Source organism: Psittacula echo, assembly GCF_963264785.1.
Source record: "Psittacula echo genome assembly, chromosome: 1".
NCBI classification, from domain to species: domain Eukaryota; kingdom Metazoa; phylum Chordata; class Aves; order Psittaciformes; family Psittacidae; genus Psittacula; species Psittacula echo.
The window spans coordinates 112,103,536-112,124,288 of record NC_137735.1 but is presented as its reverse complement, the minus strand read 5'-3'; the positions used below and the strand labels follow the sequence as shown (position 1 = coordinate 112,124,288).

Below are 20,753 nucleotides of genomic sequence, written 5' to 3'. Positions count from 1 at the left end.
CATTTCAATTCAAGAAGGCTTAGTTTTCCATAATTCAAATGCTGTTGCATTTACCTAGCTGTTTTGATATTCCTGGGTGCAGAAATTGAAAAAGAAATCACAGAAATGTTTAGAAGACCAGCAAGTCACATCTGCCATAGCTGTGTAGTAGTTTCTTCAGAAACATTGAAGGAAACAGCAAAGAAAATATTGTGTGTCCCCATGATGCCAAGCAATGCAGGGCTGCCCTCTGAAGTTTAACTCTGTAATTCTTCAGCCAGCATTGACCGTGAATAATCCAGAATAAAGACACTGAATGATGGTTCCCAATTGTGGCAACAATAGGGCGCTAGAGATTTAATGGATAGCTGTTGCTTATGAACTCAGTCTCCCATCTACATAGTACTATGACGGAAAGAGACAGCAAATTGAAGTAAGGTTTTGTGATGTTCTGCAAAGCAATTCGAATGCCTTTGATTTTACGGTGAATGAAATAAAAATGTTTTCTGAAATAATCCTGATATCCCAAGATTTCAATAAGGGAGAAAACTCTTTCAATCTGGGTCATCATATAATTTAGCAGAGAGATACTTCCATGTTACAGGCATATAGGGGACAGTTCCAGATTCTGAGGAAGAAATCATTTCTCTGGTTCGAGACCATCTTAAAAACCTAAACGTACACAAGTCCATGGGACCTGACAACATCCATCCGCAGGTCCTGAAGGAGATGGCGAAGGAAGTTGCTAAGCCACTGGCCATCATATTTGAAAAATCATGGCAGTCAGGTGAAGTTCCTGACAACTGGAAGAAGGGAAATATAACCCCCATTTTCAACAAGGGAAAAATGGATGACCCGGGGAATTACAGACCAGTCAGTCTCACCTCTGTGCCTGGCAAACTCTTGGAGCAGATTCTCCTGGAAGGCATGCTAAGGCACATGAAAAACAAGGAGGTGGTTGGTGACAGCCAGCATGGCTTCACTAAGGGGAAATCCTGCCTGACCAATTTGGTGGCCTTCTATGATGGGGCTACGAAACTGGTGGACAGGGGCAGAGCAGTTGACGTCATCTACCTGGACTTGTGCAAAGCGTTCAACACTGTCCCACACGACATCCTTGTCTCTAAATTGGAGAGACATCAATTTGATGGGTGGACCACTCGGTGGATAAAGAACTGGCTGGATGGCCGCACGCAAAGAGTTGTGGTCAATGGCTCGATGTCCGGCTGGAGACCAGTAACGAGTGGTGTCCCTCAGGGATCGGTGTTGGGACCGGACCAGTCTTGTTCAACATCTTTGTCGGTGACATGGACAGTGGGATTGAGTGCGCCCTCAGCAAGTTTGCCGATGACACCAAGCTGTGTGGTTCGGTTGATACGCCGGAGGGAAGGGATGCCATCCAGAGGGACCTCGACACACTTGTGAGGTGGGCTGATGCCAACCTTATGAAGTTTAACCATGCCAAGTGCAAGGTCCTACACCTGGGTCGGAGCAATCCCAGGCACAGCTACAGGTTGGGCAGAGAAGAGATTCAGAGCAGCCCTGCAGAGAAGGACTTGGGGGTGTTGGTCGATGGAAAAATGAACATGAGCCGGCTTCAGTGTGCGCTCGCAGCCCAGAAAGCCAACCGTATCCTGGGCTGCATCAAAAGGAGCGTGACCAGCAGGTCGAAGGAGGTGATCCTGCCCCTCTACTCTGCTCTCGTGAGACCTCACTTGGAGTATTGTGTGCAGTTCTGGTGTCCTCAACATAAAAAGGACATGGAACTGTTGGAACAAGTCCATAGGAGGGCCACGAGGATGATCAGGGGACTGGAGCACCTCCCATATGAAGACAGGCTGAGAAAGTTGGGGCTGTTCAGCCTGGAGAAGAGAAGGCCTCATGGAGACCTCATAGCAGCCTTCCAGTATCTGAAGGGGCCTACGGGGATGCTGGGGAGGGACTATTCCTCAGGAACTGTAGTGACAGGACAAGGGGTAACGGGTTCAATCTTAAACAGGGGAAGTTTAGATTGGATATAAGGAAGAAATTCTTTACTGTTAGGGTGGTGAGGCACTGGAATGGGTTGCCCAGGGAGGTTGTGAATGCTCCATCCTTGGTGGTGTTCAAGGCCAGGTTGAATGAGGCCTTGGGTGGCATGGTTTAGTGTGAGGTGTCCCTGCCCATGGCAGGGGGGTTGGAACTAGATGATCTTAAGGTGCTTTCCAACCCTAACTATTCTATGATTCTATGATTTATGTTAGTCCTTCCATCTCCAGATGGCTAAGGTTGATTGCAGCACTTGTACTCTGCCTTCAGTGGATATACAGGGAGCCAGTGGAAGAATCTGTGTTATTTACTCTCTCATTCCCTCCAAAGAGACCCAGGGCAAGGGGAGCAGAAAAAGTGCAGCTGCTGAAACTGAACATAGAAAAGACTGATCTATCTTTCCGCCATGGGAGGACTGTTCATCACAGTGAGGCTGCCATTGCAGAAGTAGACACTGGAAAATATAAGAGGGGCCTGATGAAGGTAGAGATATCCTGAAAAGGAAAATAAAAACTTACTGGTAAAACAAGAATGAACTAACAGAGGAGATGAGTGGGCTGTAAGAGGTTACCGAGGAAAACAGGTAGTAGAACAGAGAGAACAGGATGCAGGAGGAATCATAGAATCAGAAATGGTTAGGGTTAGAAATGACCTTAAGATCATTTAGTTCCAACCCCCTGCCTCCCATGGGCAGGGACGCCTCACACTAGACGGTGTTGCCCAAGGTTCTATCCAACCTGGCCTTCAACACTGCCAGGGATGGAGCATTTACCACTGCCAGACAAGAAAGCAGATAAGAAGGATGGAAGGCAGAGGGCAAGGGTATCTATATCTATACATCTATCACATCTCCTAATAACTATAGACAGAGTAGATGATGTGTGAGACACAGAACTACCAGTTGTGCAACACACGAATGTTTGGAGTCCCTACTAGTCTGGAATTATGTGTGTCCAGCAGACCTATGCACAGCCTTCTGAAAAACTGTCAGTGTGCCTGTGTATGTGGGGCAGATGAATATCGTGAAGAGTCTAGTCCAAACCAGTAGAGTGGCCATGCAGAAACAGATGGGTAACTGATTTAATTAACTCATATTCAGTACAGCACAGTGCTTCTGGTGCTAACAGGTTCAGTGAACACTACAGACATGCATGTGATTTTCTGGAGAATGCAAACAAAAAAGGAAATTCAAGATGACAAGATAACATTGTGACTAAAATGAGGTATTTCACTGGCAAGGAGAGAATAAAAGCATGTTTGTTTTTAAACAGTCATTCAGTTTTAAAAACTGAGGCCACCATAGGTTGTTGGCAGAAAAGCGGGGGAGCAGAAATGACAGAGAAAAATGGGATGAAATTGTCACATTGGGAGCAGAAATGATGGAGAAAAATGGGATGCAATTGTCACGTTCTTGCACCAAGAGTTGTAGTGAGGGAATTGAGAAATAATGTGACAGGAATTTTCTGTTTGGACTGGATCAGTCTCTGCTTTCATGAGTCAAAAATAATAAATTCAGTATTTCTAACATCATAAAATCCCAGTTAAAAAAGCCGGTAGCAGTGAGTTTTTGGAAGACGGGGAAAAATGTCTCACCAGGTTTACACTGAGAAAGCTTTAAGCCTTCAGCATGTCAGATATTTTGGGAATGATTTACTACCCTTTTCTCAAAATAAACTGTAAACTCAACGAGATGCAGACAGAAAACAGGCCTTCCTATTGAACTTTGACACAAGAATAATGAAACCATCCATAACCCACATTTGATTTGTTTGGGAAATTTTGCTCTCTATTTAAATTACTTCTTGCTAGGAAAAGGGAGGAAAAGGGCTCATTTTGAAAATATTTCATAATCTTTCAAGCACACTCATCTTTGTTTCTAGTTAGCATCTTCAAGGCCTTCCTTAGGGATGCAATCCAAAAGCTACTGACACCAGAGCTGAAAGTTCTGACTAACTTCAGTGGAGCCAAGGCTTGTGTCTAAGCCAGATTCTTCATCTAGTACATTTCACAGACCACTGCCACCAGCAAGGATGATTCAGTTAACAGAAACAAGAGCAAACCTCCCAGGAGGAAGGAGAGCAGGGCATTCTTAGTGGATTCTCAGTGCCTGAAGATCTCCTTGACACTGGAGACAGACCAAGAGAGATTTCTTCCTGTATTGGGAGCAGAGGATGCTGTGCAGTAAGCATTCTGTGGCAAACAGACTTTGAGCAGCATGCCAGTATCCCTCCCATACTGTAGCTCCTGCATCATACAGTGGCATACAGGCACCTTAGAAACGTGTGGACTTTATCTGTAAACCCATAGCATAGTCATAGGCCAAGTGATATATTTTAACATCTTTTAGGAGCTGCCGCTTTTCTCCATGCCATCTCTCCTCCACTTTACGCTAATTTGATATTATTTGATACTGCTACCCTGAAAGCTTCTCTAAAACTTCCCAAGAGGTCTATCATACCTTGCCTGTTTTCCCAGGCTTCTAAAGTTAATTTAGATCAATTATTTAATATATTCAATCACTTTCTTCAAGCCATTTACTGCAGATATAGCCAATTATTCAACATAAAATACAGCCACATCATTTCACCACAACAAAAAATGTGATTTATCATCACATTCAATTAGAACCCACTGAAGGCAGTGGCAAAAGTCCCATCCAGCTGAATAAGAATCAAGCCTTTAATTTACTGTGTCATAGGAGTGACGCATGGTAATGGAGAAGTTGGGATACATACGGGATTCCAATTTCAAATAGATTGTTTTGAATCAGTTGTTTTCCAAGCATAATGATGCTCAGCTGAATACAAAGTTCCATCAAGCATCCTCCTGGAGCACACTGTAATTAAACAAAACCATAAAGTGTGAAGGGATTAAAAATATTAATTTAAAAGTACCCACTTAGAAGACATACTGATGTCTATATGTGGCCATCTCCCCTGCCACCAATTTGAGCAGGAGTGTGGAGCTTGTCAATCATTTCAATTCTATGCTTAACAAGGTATTTCATCTCTACTCATAAAACTGCATTATGGAAAATGTGCAGAGCTCTGAAATAACTGACTGTGCCCTGGGACTACTATATTTCCTTTTAAATATTTACTATAAAATCAATGTAATAAACATAATGCAGTATCACCAATACTCTTCCAACCTGATGTCTCCCAAGGGAGAAGAAAGTCTTCAATCTTTCAAAGATTTATGCATAAGCTTTATTGTAAAACCTTTAGTATGTCTATTGATTTTCAAGGGAATACCCACAGCAGTTAGAAGGAATTTTGGGGGGAAAAAAAAGAAAAAAGAAAAAAAACCCCAACAAGTGTTTACAGGTTTGGCACAAAATGGCTATAGCTTTTCAGGCTATTAAATGTTAGGCTTCTAGTTATCTACAGTAGGATAAGCCAGATTCAAGTTCCAGGTCTGCCATAGGTTTCCCAAGGGCCTCATTCAAATCATGCAATGTTTGTGCCTTAATGCCCAGTTATAAAATATAGAAATGGTGAAGCTTCACCTGAGAAAGAGCATGGATTATCCAAAACTACAGAAAGAAAGAACATATAGGTGCCTCAGATGGAAAATTTGAGGGGTTTCTATTTATTTTTAAGATTTAGCATCTTGTCTTCATATGTTTTCTATTTTTTCTTATTATTATCTGGACTCTGGTGAAATGCACTGTATGCATATCTTTTTGTTAAGGATTTTTCCTCTTGAATTTCATATGTACTTACCTCTTCCATTCGATAACTGTTAAACACATATACATATCGACCAGGACGGCCAACAAATCTGAAAGCAATAACAAGATATGAAATAACATAAAAATAAGACAAAGTTAACTTTAACAACATAAGTGTTCATACATATTAACTAAAATAAATTTCACAAATAGTCACTTCAAAATGAATTTTAAGACTCAACACTTATTCAACTTCAATTATTTAAAATCATTTTGAAGTAGGACTCTACAAATGTTTTTCACTACATGTTGATGAAATAATTTTAATGAAATATTTTTCTGTGCTGAATAATAATAAAAATATCCCTCTCTTGATTGAGATCACAAACAAAACTAGGAATACCTGTCCTACTTCGCATTCTACTGCATCTGAGTAATGCCCTGAATGGGATTATTTACACATCTATGCACAGTCAAGGCTCTTTCGACTACACAGGGAGAAACAGTGAGATTGATTTTTTTCTAACCATAAAACACAAAAATATGGTTAAAAAAGAAAGAAATTGGCAATACTTTTCATTAACGTCTTAAAATATTTACAACTGCTAGTAAAATGTATTGTTAATTCTTTAATAGATGATGCTGAGTAGGATTACTGAAGAGTATAGATTAACAAACTTTACAGCCCCCAAAAGGAACAGAAAAATAGCATGAAACAGAATCCAGAGGATATTTAAAACATTTTTGCAAAAGTTTTAGCACACATTTTAAACTTCCCATTCAAAAGCATGTGTTATGCTGTGGATAACTGGGTCCCAAAAGACAATAATCCTGAATCCATAGGAAGTCACACTTATTTAGCAGGACAGCTGAATTAGGTTTTTGGTCAATCAGTTCATTTGCCAAAACATGCAACTTCCAGTTGACTATAGCTATTCCTTAATTTAACTTGATACAGGCAAATAGTGAAAAATGTTCAGAAAGTAATAATGTAGTTCCACAATTCAAAATGAAACAGGAAAATTTTTCTTTGCTAAATGATGCTTCAAGAAAAATTTGCTAAAATGTGGAAAGTGAAGACCTGTATACACTACTATTCGCTTGTAAATGTAACACTTCTTTAACTAAAAAGTATTATTTTCTGAGGTGTGAATTATTCCTATTTGAAAGAAAACTAAAACTGTTGCATTTCAGAACAATGCTCTACTTAGAACAGAGACAGAACAGTACTCACCACATCCCACCATTAAAAAGCAAGCTTTAGACAATCCTGCTTATGATACTTTTTCATATCTGGTGAAGGTGACAACTCCCAGACTTAGGGAGCACTTGGTGCCTATTTTTAAACACAGATCCACTAATACAGACATATATATACATAAATATCTATATAAATAAATATCTGTACCTAAAAGAGATTTTAACCTACCTTCCTTTAAAAAAGGCAACATAAAAAATTGGTGCATAAGAATTCACAAACTTCAGTAGGAATGCCTTCAAAATCAGTCTCTCCTCAAAGTTTTTCTCTGTTTTGGGTACCTCTGAGAGAAGTAAGGGGGAACAAACCAAAGAAATCAATTAGTAAATATGTAAACATCCCTGATATCCCCAAATATAAAACCAAACTGCAAACTTTGAGCTAATACTAGTTTTTCTTTTCTACTTTTAATTTGTATGAATGCACACTAGCTCTGCCACCGACTTCTGATTTCCAGAGTCTTCCCATATTTCCAGATGGAAATTGAAAATTCATTAATAGAAACATTAATGAACTTGATTCTCTGATAAGCCTCTGACAGCTTATGCCAAGATGCTCTTGGCTGCCTATCGAATACCCCAATGGCAAAAAAGCCAGCAAATCCTGACACCTGGCCTGGACCTGGCAATATCTCAGTTTTCCAGTCTCTTTCATTGCCTTACTGAGAAACCTGGGCAGACCACATCACCTTTCTCTGCTTCAGGCCACATTTATGAAATATTAGCACAGACCTCTGTCATTTACTCTGTCATCTATTATATTCTTAAATATATAATAGTATTAAGTGTATTTTTAATATGATGTAAATATTATTATTAATAATTATAGACAAAAATAACTATCATATATTTACATGGTTCTCCTCCTAGCTATCTGGAGTTTAAAAAAAAAACAACTTGGATTTTGATATTCCATTGGATAAAGCTTAAGCAGTGCAAACAACTTTAATTGCACATAAGCATACGTCTATTATTCAGTTACATAACTGAAATAACAAAGCATTAATATTCTCAATTCATGAATGACGAAAGCAAAGCACAGACTTTCATCCAGAAAAAATGCCTTTAAAGCCTTCTTAACTTTGTGTGCACAAGCCTTTTCTTCTATAACGAGATTGTTAATGAGCTTGACACTAAACACAAGACTAAGTACCTTTCTGAATAAAGCACCATGTGAATCGTTAACTCCCATGCAAAATAAATGCACATTTTTGCTAGTGCTTCTCTGTTCACTGTATAGTCTACATTTCTAGACTTGTTTAGATAAACTGTAAAAAAGTGTCTTAAATATTTTGAGTATTCATTACTCTGTTCCCAGATTTAATTTCAATTTCCATGGAAATTTTCTACCAATAGAACACATCATAGGTATAAGACAGAGCCTTTTCAAACTGACAGTAGGATACTTTTAAAGATTCTATATGGCTTAAACTCTTGTACTGCCACACTAATTCTGAGCTGTTAACTATTGTGAAAGCAGATAATTTTATTGTGGTATGTTATTGACTGAATTTCTGTAGCACGATGGTAGTGTGAAATAAAAACTTAGATTCAGAGCTTTGGCTTTAACGACTTCATTAAAAATACTGCTGTACTTGTACGGTTTTGTTTTGGGGCACAGTTTGGGTGTTTTGGTTACTTTGCAGTTTTGTTGGGTTTGTTTTTTGGTTGTTGTTTTGGTTTTGTTTTTTCTTTTTTTTAAGGAAGAATGGCATTAATTTGGGCACTAAAGAATAGCAAAACTCTAATGTGTCCCTGTTGACAAACTTTATTTGTGATACTTTCAACCATATTTTCATAAAGTCAACAATCTGATGAGCTGTAAGCCATCATTCACCTATATGTATTGAAAATCTGAATTAAAACTTCAAACAATTTGAACAGTTTGTAGATGATCCCAAATGCTGGGCAACAACTCAGAGCGACAGGAATATTGTGTAACAGTGGTGCAGCTTTTAATTTGAGGGACTAAAATCCTAGCCTTTGCCTCATGGAGAACTCACACAAAGATGAGCTCAGCCTCTGGATGAAAATTTGCACACCATATATGGTTCCAGAGACTCACTCAGCTCTTCACTCCCTCCCCACACTCAGATATACTATACCATACTGAGGCATGCACAGAATTTGTCCTCTAGCTAGTGGAGTCTGCTATAGAAGAAATGCATCCAGCCAGAATAGATGCATTAGTAAGAGAGAAAACTTTCCCCCCCAAAATGATACACTGATGATAAGCCATTGTTTGTGCATTGGCATAATTGGGCAGCTGAAGCTTTCCAGGTAGAGAATGAGCTGAAATATCTGTGGCATGGGCCTTAGCTCACTGAAGGAGTTGCTACCTTTATAAGGCAGCAACTCCTTCAGTGCTACACAAGTAGTTCAAAATTGAAACTACACAAGTAGTTTTGATTTTGTCCCCATTTAACTGGTTCTTCCTTGACCTGAGTGAAGTTACTAGTGAGCAGATGAGATGTAGGTCAGGTCTGGCACCACCTGATTACTGAAGATGACCTATCTATTCAACTTGTGAATACCAGGATATAATATGAACTTTTGCTGGTCTGATCTGTGATAAACAGGCATCAGTGCTCCACTTTGTTGACTCCATAAGAGGTATGTAGAGTCCTAGTGCCTGCTGCATAAGCTCTCTGCATTGATTACAACAAAACTACTGGCTTTTTACTCCCAAGCACTTATTCGGCAGGTATTGAGGCAGATCCATTACTCTGATAGTATGATGAATGGAATTGCTATCAGTGGTAATATTAGTGTGCTTACAGTTGCAATTTTTCACTTGAACAAAGATTCAAGTGTACTTGATGTTGGAATAGAAACCTATGCTGACAAGAGCTGTAAGTGAGGTATTCTTGTTTCTTTCACAATTCAGAAGGATGCAGGTTTCAAAGGGAGAGATTTTCCTCCTGTGCTTCCCCCAGAAAGGCAATGGCAGTGGCTTGTGCTTCTCAAATTTTGCCAGAAAGGAGAAGCTTCACCTTCATCTCTTCCTACTCTTTCCACGCAGTCCTATCATGCCTTAACAGTTGTGTCCTTTCTTACCTGGACAGGTGCAGTGGACAGAAATGATAGGTCACACACAGTTAGTATCTTGTCAGTTACATGAAAGCTGAAAATGTGGGTATAGTTTTGGCTTGAACAGTAAGCCCGAGTTTATGCCACTAGAACAGAGTTAATTTGTGTAACCCTGCCATATTCTGTCCAAAGCCTGATATAAACAGAAATAAACAAACAAATTAAGCCCATATAGTGGCATTTTGTGAAAATTAATTGCTTTATCTCCATTTCTTTCAAATCTTTATGAATTTAATCTAAACTATCAGGCTACCCTTACTGATAAAACCACAGGACCATATTTCAAAAATTCAGGATTGGACTCTATTTTGACAGCTACAAAACTTCAGTTTATGGTGTTCTTCAAAAAACAGGACTAACAGAGACGTTTTCACTTGTGATTTTGAAAGTGTCCTGGGAAAGACAGAATAAGAAACACAATTCTAAGAGTTCTTAAGGTTGTAATCTGAAGTTTGCTAGTTCCAGCCAGCTTCAAATCACCGTAGGTTTTACAGATAGGGAATCTGAATTTCAAATGACTCAGTCAGGCTCCAGATGTCAAAAAGTTTCTAATTTGGATGCCCAAGTTTAGATGCTCAAAACTAACAGGTAGGCACTTGCTACAGTTAACTGCATCTAAATTTTGCAGATTGATTTTCAGTGTTTCAGATAATTGACTTTATTTTCTTAGATTTTGAAGCATCTAGAATTAGATGAGATGCATAAAAATGTGGGAAAGAATACCTAATGACAGCTACAAGAATCTCATGTTAGGGCCTTATCATTAAACATCTTTGGCTTAATGTATATGACAAAACGAAACCTCAGCCTAAACTCCTATTAGCCTAACGTGTATAACAAAATAAAACTCTATAATATATATATATATTATAGATATATATTATATATATCTATAATATATATTTATATATAATAAAACTCTAGCTTAAAAGCCTTTGACTAGTAGTCAAAGGAATGAATCTCCTTTAAAAGACTTAAATACATTGCTAGGGTTGTAACAGTATGACATTAAAAGAAAAAAAAAATCCAATCTCTAGAAATAGATATTACTATAAAAATGTCCAGCACAAACATGCTCCTGTAACGGCAAAAAAAGTCCTTTGAATTGTAAGGACCTGCTAAAAATCACATCAGCGAAACAACACTGGAAGTATTTGTCACTGCAGCTTTGCCAGAGTGACCAGCATCTTGAAACAACCCAATGACTTTCAGTAAACCCAGCTCCTAGAGGTAAAGATATACATCAAAATACATATCAGGTCAAAAATTCTCAACCAGCCATAGATAAGTGGATCTTGGCCCAGGGCCAGTGCAATGCAGAAATGCCAGCTGAGATGCTGAAAATAGCACAGCTGTGTTAACATGGCATTTTGGCCAGGCTAATTAGTCCTATTAGTGGCACACTGCATATTGTGGCTTAGACCCCTAGTTCACGGATGCATGTCTGAGCATCTTACTCTGTAGGCCTGAATATTTTCACTGTCACTCTTCAGTGGGAATTACTCTTATTAGAATCTTCTTGCATACTGTCATGTCAATACATGTAATATACTAATGAGGAATGTGGTGAGATAGTTTTACCAATTTCTGTCAGCCATTTGGCAACAGCTCCATAAATTTCATCAAGTATCAGTATCACAACGAGGTTAATGATGACAGCAGTTGCGGTCACCGTCACTCGAACGTTTGACCTGGTTGTCTCGTTTGTGCTGAATGACAACGCTGCTGCTGTAGTAATTCGGTATACAATCACACCAAACACTGCTGAAAACGTCAGCATAATCTGCAAACAAATGTACAGATAGATTAGTTCAAGTTTGATATTAGCATTTAAACAGAAGCTTTAACTGATATGTTGGGTTTGTTCCATGAATTGTCATTGTGTGGTTATTTCTTAAAGCAACACAATAATACAATCAAAATCCAATTAAAATGTGAGAATTCAAAACTCTCTAACAGGGATATAGTGATGAAAATGGGTTCTGAACTTGGAAATGGCACAGTTCCTGAAGATGTACATGTCCTCTCTGATTAAATTTCCATACATTATTCATGCAGTACTAGCGAAATTCAGGTATTTCACGTTCAAATGCAGATATTAAGCAAGTACTTTCATCTGGCAATAGGTTCAGGTGGCTTGGACTGTAGGACCTACATTTATTTGCAGTCAAGTAAATGGACTATACTGGCTGATTCACCTTCACCTCTGCATAGCAGAAGTAGCACCTTACTCTCCAGTTGTGTTTGTTTTATTATTATTCTAAGACTGACCTAAACAGGATTACTAGGGCTTCACTTTACATTTCTGTCCCAGAAATCGGCTGGTATTCTGGCATCCTTCATGGGCTGGCTTTGACCCATGAGATGAGGAAAGTCAGTCCTGCTACTTAAGGTCAAGTTCCCACAAGAAGAATTTAAATTTCACAGGGCTGTGGTATTCTGGTTTCAATAAAACCCCATCACCCCACAATGAAAAAATAATCAATAAAATAACAATAAAAATTAGCAAATTTTCATAGGCATAGCAGGAAAGGGGAGAGAGTACATTTTTCTCTCTCATTTTTTTTGCCTTTCGTGAGAATTCCAATGTATGTTCATTATTTTAGGTTAAACATATTGAGATCTTCAGATGAAAGAGACTATCTAAATGTGAAAGATTAGACTATTGAAATTATTTCAATGAGCCTAGGGGCCCAGATTCACAATACACATTTAAGGAAGTTTAATAGTTCATTTTAATGGTCCAGCAATAGCTTATTGAAGTCCTTTATACAAAGGAAGCTTGTCCCATGAAAAATTGCTCTTCTCCTGCTTCCTTTTTCCATGGTGGACAAGGAAAACCAGCAAAGTAAACTTGTATGCATCATTCTGGGAATGATGAGCTCTCTGGGCACCCATAGACACCCAGTCTCCACACATCACTCAGAAATGGCATCTTAACAGTACAGGAAGAAGAGTCATCAAGGACAGTCACCACTAAATAGAGAAAGAGGAAATTTTAGGTCAGAGAAGTTGAATAGCAAACTCTAAAACCAGACCAAAGTATTTCAGAGAGCTCTAGCAATGAGAAAGATTAGTGGAAGATAAGATAGTATAGGAGGCTCCACTATTGCAGTCTTTTTCGTTCATGCAGTGCCATAGCAAGGTATACAAAGTTACCCCAAAATATATTTCATTTGCTTAAAGAACAAAGATACTTGTTTTGCAAAAGTGCTAGGGCTTCAGAAACTCCTCAGCTGCTCACCCATTTTTAAACATCTTCTTAGACACAAAAGGAAAAACATTCTTTCAGGACTCTTCATTATCTGTGCATCCAACAAAAAGAGGACATTGAGGAGGGCTTGTAGAACTGCGCAGTAACTGAGAGCATATTTCTTGCTCCCCAAATACTCACTGAGATAGAATAGTTCCTGCATCTTCACAGCATTTCTCTCATTCCTATGAATACCTTTTGCCCAAATTCCAGATCAGATGGCAACCTTTCATTCAGGTGCCTATTTTAGGTTTTGTCACTGCCAAAATTTCACCTGGCCAGTTCTATCCACTACTACAGCAGACAGTTTCTTCACAAACACGCAGATGACATCAAGATGAGTGGTGCAGTTGGGAGTGATGGGAAGCTATCCAGAGGGACTTGAATGGGCTCAAGAGGTGGGCCTATGTGAACCTCATAAGGTTCAACAAGGCCAAGTGCAGGGTCCTGCACCCAGTACCCTGTATCACCAGCAGTATCAATACAAGCTGGGGAATGAAGGGATTGACAGCAGCCTTGAGGAGAAGGTCTTGGGGGTACTGGTGGGTGAAAGATTTGACTTGAGCAAACAGTGTGTGCTTGTGGCCCAGAAGGCCAATCGTACCCTGGGCTGCATCAAAAGAAGCGTGACTAGCAGGTAAAGGGAAGTGATTCTCGCCCTCTACTCTGCTCTGGTGAGGCTCCCCACTGCAGTCCTGCATCCAGCTCTGGAGTTCTCAGTACAGGAAAGACATGGACCTGTTGGAGAGGGTCCAGAGAAGGGCCACAAAAACGACCAGAGGGCTGGAGCACCTCTTCTGTGAGGAAAGGCTGATAGAGTTGTAATGGTTCAGCTTGGAGAAGAGAAGACTCCAGGGAGACCTTATTGTGGCCTTTCACTTCTTAAAAGGGGCCTATAAGAAAGATGGGGACAGACTTTTTAGCAGGGCCTGTTGTGATAAGATGAGGGGTGATGGTTTTAAAATAATGAGGCGAGAATCGGGCTGGACATGTAGAAAAAATTCTTTACAGCCAGGGTAGTAAACAGGTTGGCACAGGTTGCCCAGACAGGTGGTGGGTGCAACACCCCTGGAGACATTTAAGGCCAGGCTGGATGTGGTTCTGGGCAACCTGATCTAGATGAAGATGTCCCTGCTCATTGCAGGGGGGTTGGACCAGATGACCTTTGAAGATCCTTTCAAACCCAAATATTCTATAATTCTATGAGCTAAACTAGTCTGTCAAGGGCTGAATTGCTTAGAAACAGATGTGAAAATTGGCTGCAGAAAAGGTCACCTACTGAGCCTGGTATGAATGAAAACAAACAGGAAAGCATACTAGATCTGAGAAGGAAGCTGTAAATCCCCATGGGCTAGACTGCTACCTTCATCCAAATAGGATAACGATTTAATATCCGAACAGTTCTTTGTTGAATTATCCCCAGTAGGGCTATTCTAAAGTCGAGTATTATGCCATGTGAATAAGAATACGGTAACAAGGTCCAAAAGAAGGAACAGGCTAAACTCTTGTGCCATGACACTAATTTGTTTTCTTCTTCCTCTAAGCCAAATGCAAAGAACACAAGAAGGGCTTCAGTGATGGCATTGCTCCATGCTATCCTGCTTTCTTCCAACAGCTACCAATGTTTTCATCCTATACCCAGAAACCTTTGCCACAACATGAGCTTTCTAAACATGGAGTTTCTAAAGTATGATGTATGTTATTACAATCACAGACAGACCTAACATGTATACACCCAGCTCAGCTTAGACCTTCTGCTTCTACTGGTCTTACTGGGCTTGTGAACTTCTGTTCTAAAATGCCTGTAAAAGACACTGCTTAAATCAAGGTTGAATCTTCTGTCCCCTCTGCAGTCAAGTGAGGCTTTGTGTACAACAGAACTGTGATCAGGTTTTAAAGCAGCCATAAACATGTAAAACGATCTTTGGAATGATTTGGTGGTGTAAACCACCAAGACCAACTGGGCAAGAGAATCAAATACATCTTATTCGACGTGCACTTTTAAAGAAACAAACAGGATGCCCAGCTTAATAAAGACAGAAGAAAAGCCAGAAAGAGGAAAAAATCCAAACCAAACAACAAACAAAACACCAGAACAGAGTTCTTGAAAGAGGATTGCTGAAAGTGGAGTACACAAAAGAAGTACACAAATGAAAATAAAGAGAAAAAGTTTTACAATAAGAAAACGGTTAGCAGCTCCAAGAATCATCAGGGAAACTATGGCATGTAAAGCTGTGGGAAGGAGGGATAGAACACAACAACATCATTCTACAGCAATGTAGATGTCTTAATGGAAAATGCCTATAGGTTTGTGCTACCAGATCCTTTGGCTTGGAAAAGGCAGTATTAATAATTCAGCAATCACTTCTGTAGCGCTAGAAATTGCAGCACATGTGTGTGCATATCTGTGTCAGTCTTCTGTGTCAGTCTTCTGTGTCTGTGTGCGGCATATGTGCACATGCACATGTAAATTCAAGATTTCATCACTTACTATGTATGTAGTGCACACAGCTAAAATATTAGCCTGTGTGAATAACAGAGGTAGATAAGACCAATTTAGTTTTCTCCGTACAATTCTATTGCACAGACTTACAGTAAACTTCAGTCTGGTGTTTCCTATCACTGTTCAACTAATCTAGCAGAAAAAAGAAAAAAAAACAAAAAAAAAAGAAAACCACATACAGTAAAGAGCAGATTGCAATTTCCATGTAGGACAGGAAAGCTGGCCTTCCCTCCTCAGGAGTTGGCTTGAACTTCATGCATAGTTTGTAAGGTCTCTCTGTGGGTGCTTACAACTTAGTAATGTTCAAATATTCTAAAAAATCATCATGGCCAAATGGTGAAAGCCCTCATAGTTCCACTAGTCACTAACAGAAGTTGAAGGATTGGAGCTCTGTATTTTACCTTGATAGATCTCTGAGATGTTACAGTAAAGCGGGGAGTGTAATACACAGTATCACAGTATCACAGTATGTTAGAGATTGGAAGGGACCTCAAAAGATCATCTAGTCCAATCACCCTGCCAGAGCAGGAACACCTAGATGAGGTTACACAGGAATGTGTCCAGGCGGGTTTTGAATGTCTCCAGAGAAGGAGACTCCACAACCTCCCTGGGCAGCCTGTTCCAGTGTTCCATCACCCTCACTGAGAAGAAGTTTCTTCTCAAGTTTAAGTGGAACCTCTTGTGTTCCAGTTTATACCCATTACCCCTTGTCCTATCATTGTTTGCCACTGAGAAGAGCCTGGCTCCATCCTCGTGACACTCCCCCTTTATATATTTATATACTCTAATAAGGTCACCCCTCAGTCTCCTCTTCTCCAAACTATAGAGACCCAGCTCCCTCAGCCTTTCCTCATAAGGGAGATGCTCCACTCCCTTAATCATCTTAGTTGCCCTGCGCTGGACTCTCTCCAGCAGCTCCCTGTCCTTCTTGAACTGAGGGGCCCAGAACTGGACACAATATTCCAGATGCGGTCTCACCAGGGCAGAGTAGAGGGGGAGGAGGACCTCTCTCGACCTACTGACCACCCCCCTTCTAATACACCCCAGGATGCCATTGGCCTTCTTGGCCACAAGGGCACAGTGTTGGCTCATGGTCATCCTGCCATCCACTAGGACCCCCAGGTCCCTCTCCCCTACACTGCTCTCTAACAGGTCGTTCCCCAACCTATATTGGAACCTGGGGTTGTTCCTGCCCAGATGCAGGACTCTACACTTTCCCTTGTTATATTTCATCAAGTTATTCCCTGCCCAACCCTCCAGCCTGTCCAGGTCCCGCTGGATGGCAGCACAGCCTTCTGGCGTGTCAGCCACTCCTCCCAGCTTAGTGTCATCAGCAAACTTGCTGACAGTACACTCAATTCCCTCATCTAAATTGTTGATGAATATATTAAATAATACTGGTCCCAGTACTGACCCTTGAGGCGCTCCACTAGATACAGGCCTCCAACTAGACTCCGCCCCATAGACTACAACTCTCTGGCTTCTCTCCTTCAGCCAGTTCTCAGTCCACCTCACTACCTGATCATCCAGGCCACACTTCCTCAGTTTAGCTATGAGGATGCTGTGGGAGACTGTGTCAAATGCTTTGCTGAAGTCAAGGTAGACCACGTCCACCGCTCTGCCATCATCCATCCACTGTGTTATTTCCTCATAAAAGGCTATGAGGTTGGTCAAGCATGACTTCCCCTTGGTAAAGCCATGTTGACTGCCCCTCATAACCCCCTTATCCTTGATATGCCTTAAGATGACACCAAGGATAAGGTGTTCCATCACTTTCCCAGGGATGGAGGTGAGGCTGACCGGTCTATAGTTACCCGGGTCCTCCTTCTTGCCCTTTTTGAAGACTGGAGTGACATTTGCTTTCCTCCAGTCCTCAGGCACCTCTCCCGTTCCCCAAGACTTGGTAAAGATGATGGAGAGTGGTCCAGCAATGACTTCAGCCAGCTCCCTCAGCACCCACGGGTGCATCCCATCTGGACCCATGGATTTATGGATGTCCAGATTGATCAACTGGTCCCTAACCCATTCCTCATGGACTAAGGCAAACTGCTCCATTGACCTGACTTCATCTGAGGTCACAGGGGTACAGGGCTCTTTAGGACTGCCTCCAGCAGAGTAGACAGAGACAAAGAAGGCATTCAATAACTGCCATCTCTATTTTCTGTCACCAGGGCACCCATCCTGTTCACCAGTGGGCCTACCTTGCCTCTGGTGTTAGTTTTATCAGCTATGTATTTGAAAAAGCTCTTTCTGCTGTCCTTGACCCCTCTCGCCAGATTTAATTCTAAGGAGGCCTTGGCCATCCTAGCTGCCTTCCTACATCCTCTAGCAGCAGCCTTATATTCCTCCCGAGTGGCCAGCCCCTCCTTCCATAACCTGTAAACTCTCCTCCTCCACTTGAGCATACCCACGCAGGTCTCCTGGTCCTCTTCCTTGACTTCCTACATGTCGGGATGCTCTGATCTTGAGCTTGGAATAAGCAATCCTTGAATGCCAACCAACTATCTTGGGCCCCTTTACCTTCAAGCAGCCTTGCCCATGGGATTTCCTCTAGCAATTGCTTGAAAAGGCCAAAGTTTGCTCTGCTAAAGTCCAGGGTTGCAATTCTACTTGCTATTGTACTGGCCCTACCACACAAGATCCTGAATTCCACCATCTCGTGGTCGCTGCAACCAAGGCAGCCCTCAACCTTTACTGCTTTGACCAGACCCTCCTTGTTAGTGAGGATGAGATCCAGCAGCGCTCCTCTTCTGGTTGGCTCATCCACCATTTGCATGAGGAAGTTATCATCCATACACTGGAGGAACCTCCTGGACTGTGGCTGGGTTGCTGTGTAGTCCTTCCAGCAAACATCAGAGAAGTTAAAATCCCCCACGACAACCACGGCCTGTGACTGTGAGGCCGCTCTCAGCTGCTTGTAGAAGGCCTCATCAACTTCCTCACCCTGATCTGGTGGCCTGTAACAGACACCCACAACAGTATCACCCCTGCCAGCCTGCCCCTTAATTCTCACCCATAGACTCTCAACTCGCTCGTCCCCTGTCCCTGGACAGAACTCAGTACATTGCAGCTGCTCTCGCACATAAAGAGCAACCCCACCACCCCGCCTGGCTGGCCTGTCTTTCCTGAAAAGGACATAGCCCTCCATGAGTATATTCCAGTCATGTGAGCCGTCCCACCACGTCTCTGTAATTGCCACCAGATCATAATCTCCTGATTTAACACAGGTCTCCAACTCCTCCTGTTTATTTCCCATGCTGCATGCATTGGTGTACAGGCATTTCAAGGAGGGAGCTGAGCTCACCGATTTCACCCTAGGATTATAGGAGGCCTCCCAGTCTTCATCAATTCTAGAGTGCTGCCCCACTGGGGCAAGCCCAGTTACAACCCCATTCCCCTTCGAATCTAGTTTAAAGCTCTCCAAATGAGCCCTGCTATATGCTTAGTCAGTATACTCTGCTTTAAGCAAAGTCCCAACTGATGCTGTGAGAGGTTGTCTAAAAAGCAAATGCTTGCTATGACCTCAGCATGGTAAACTCACCCAAAATGTTGTAAGTGCATACATATCTATATGAATGACACACCTAATATGTACAGAAAATATACGTAATAAACAATACTTATCTCTTCGTAAATATATACACATGTATTCAGAAAACTGCAGACATTAATTTGGCCTCAGTGTGAGTATAGAATCATAGAACAGTTAGGTTTGGAAAGGACCTTGAGATCATCTAGTTCCAACCCCCCTGCCATGGGCAGGGACACCTCACACTAAACCATGTCACCCAAGGCCTCATTCAACCTGGCCTTGAACACCGCCAGGGATGGAGCATTCACAGCCTCCCTGGGCAACCCATTTCAGTGCCTCACCACCCTAACAGTAAAGAACTTCCTTACATCCAATCTAAACTTCCCTTGTTTAAGTTTTAACACATTACCCCTTGTCCTGTCACTACAGTCCCTAATGAAGAGTCCATCCTCAGTATCCTTATAGGCCCCCTTCAGATACTGGAAGGCTGCTATGAGGTCTCCATGAGGCCTTCTCTTCTCCAGGCTGAACAGCCCCAACTTTCTCAGCCCATCTTCATACGGGAGGTGCTCCAGTCCCCTGATCATCCTCGTGGCCCTCCTCTGGACTTGTTCCAACAGTTCCATGTCCTTTTTATGTTGAGGACACCAGAACTGCACACAATACTCCAAGTGAGGTCTCACGAGAGCAGAGTAGAGGGGCAGGATCACCTACTTTGACCACGCTCTTTTTGATGCAGCCCAGGATACAGTTGGCTTTCTGGGCTGTGAGTGAATATAAAATGGTTTTGACTGTCATTAGAGGAATTAAATCTTCACATAACATCTGTTGTAGTATACGTGAATTTGAGCAAATTAAAAATCATTTAGGTATCTTAAAATAATGTAGTCCCTAAGTAAATTTCCCATGTTAGATACTACTGTGGTGTAAACTGGCATATTTGATTAGCATTTCATACTGGCTCTAAGTGTCAGTACATGCTTTCATTCAGGAATTTCTGCAACCAGAGGGATAATGGAATCTTTAACAATATAATTTAAGGTTTGTTACCCAGGCTTTCCTATTGCTGTTTACGAATCTAGCGTCTTGATGTGTTTATGATTTGTTGGAAACTTTGCTAAGAGAGTGGTGTTCATACTTTAGAGTTGGCTGACCTGCACACCTTATTCTTGTTCTTAGGTGACGATGGCATCCCATGGTCTTCCTTGACTACAGTATAGTTCATCCCTGAATGTGTGTTGCACAAATACTTCTCAGCAACAGATTGATTTCACCTATATGTCACCTGTTCAGTAGACCCAATACTCCTGAATGTAGTTCTGACAGAGGGTACTGTGCACACAAGCAAATAAACAGTGGGCTTCCCTTCACTGGATAATAGAGGATGGAGCAGAAATCCTGGGGGAGAGATGGCCTATAGTAACATGATGCTGTCATT

At 41.3% G+C, this 20,753-nt stretch overlaps 1 protein-coding gene across 1 annotated transcript in view; it reads right to left on the bottom strand.

Moving 5' to 3' along the window:
- ANO2 (anoctamin 2) overlaps nucleotides 1–20,753 on the bottom strand; it is a gene marked incomplete at its 3' end in the record, with an annotated part of 168,195 nt that overhangs the window by 26,396 nt on the left and 121,046 nt on the right. Inside the window, exons 14-17 of the mRNA XM_080619311.1 lie at nucleotides 11,609–11,810; nucleotides 7,110–7,221; nucleotides 5,733–5,790; nucleotides 4,743–4,843 (exon numbers count right to left, since the gene is read on the bottom strand). Coding sequence (XP_080475437.1) covers nucleotides 4,743–4,843; nucleotides 5,733–5,790; nucleotides 7,110–7,221; nucleotides 11,609–11,810 — 473 coding nt within the window. The remainder of the gene's footprint in view (nucleotides 1–4,742; nucleotides 4,844–5,732; nucleotides 5,791–7,109; nucleotides 7,222–11,608; nucleotides 11,811–20,753) is intronic.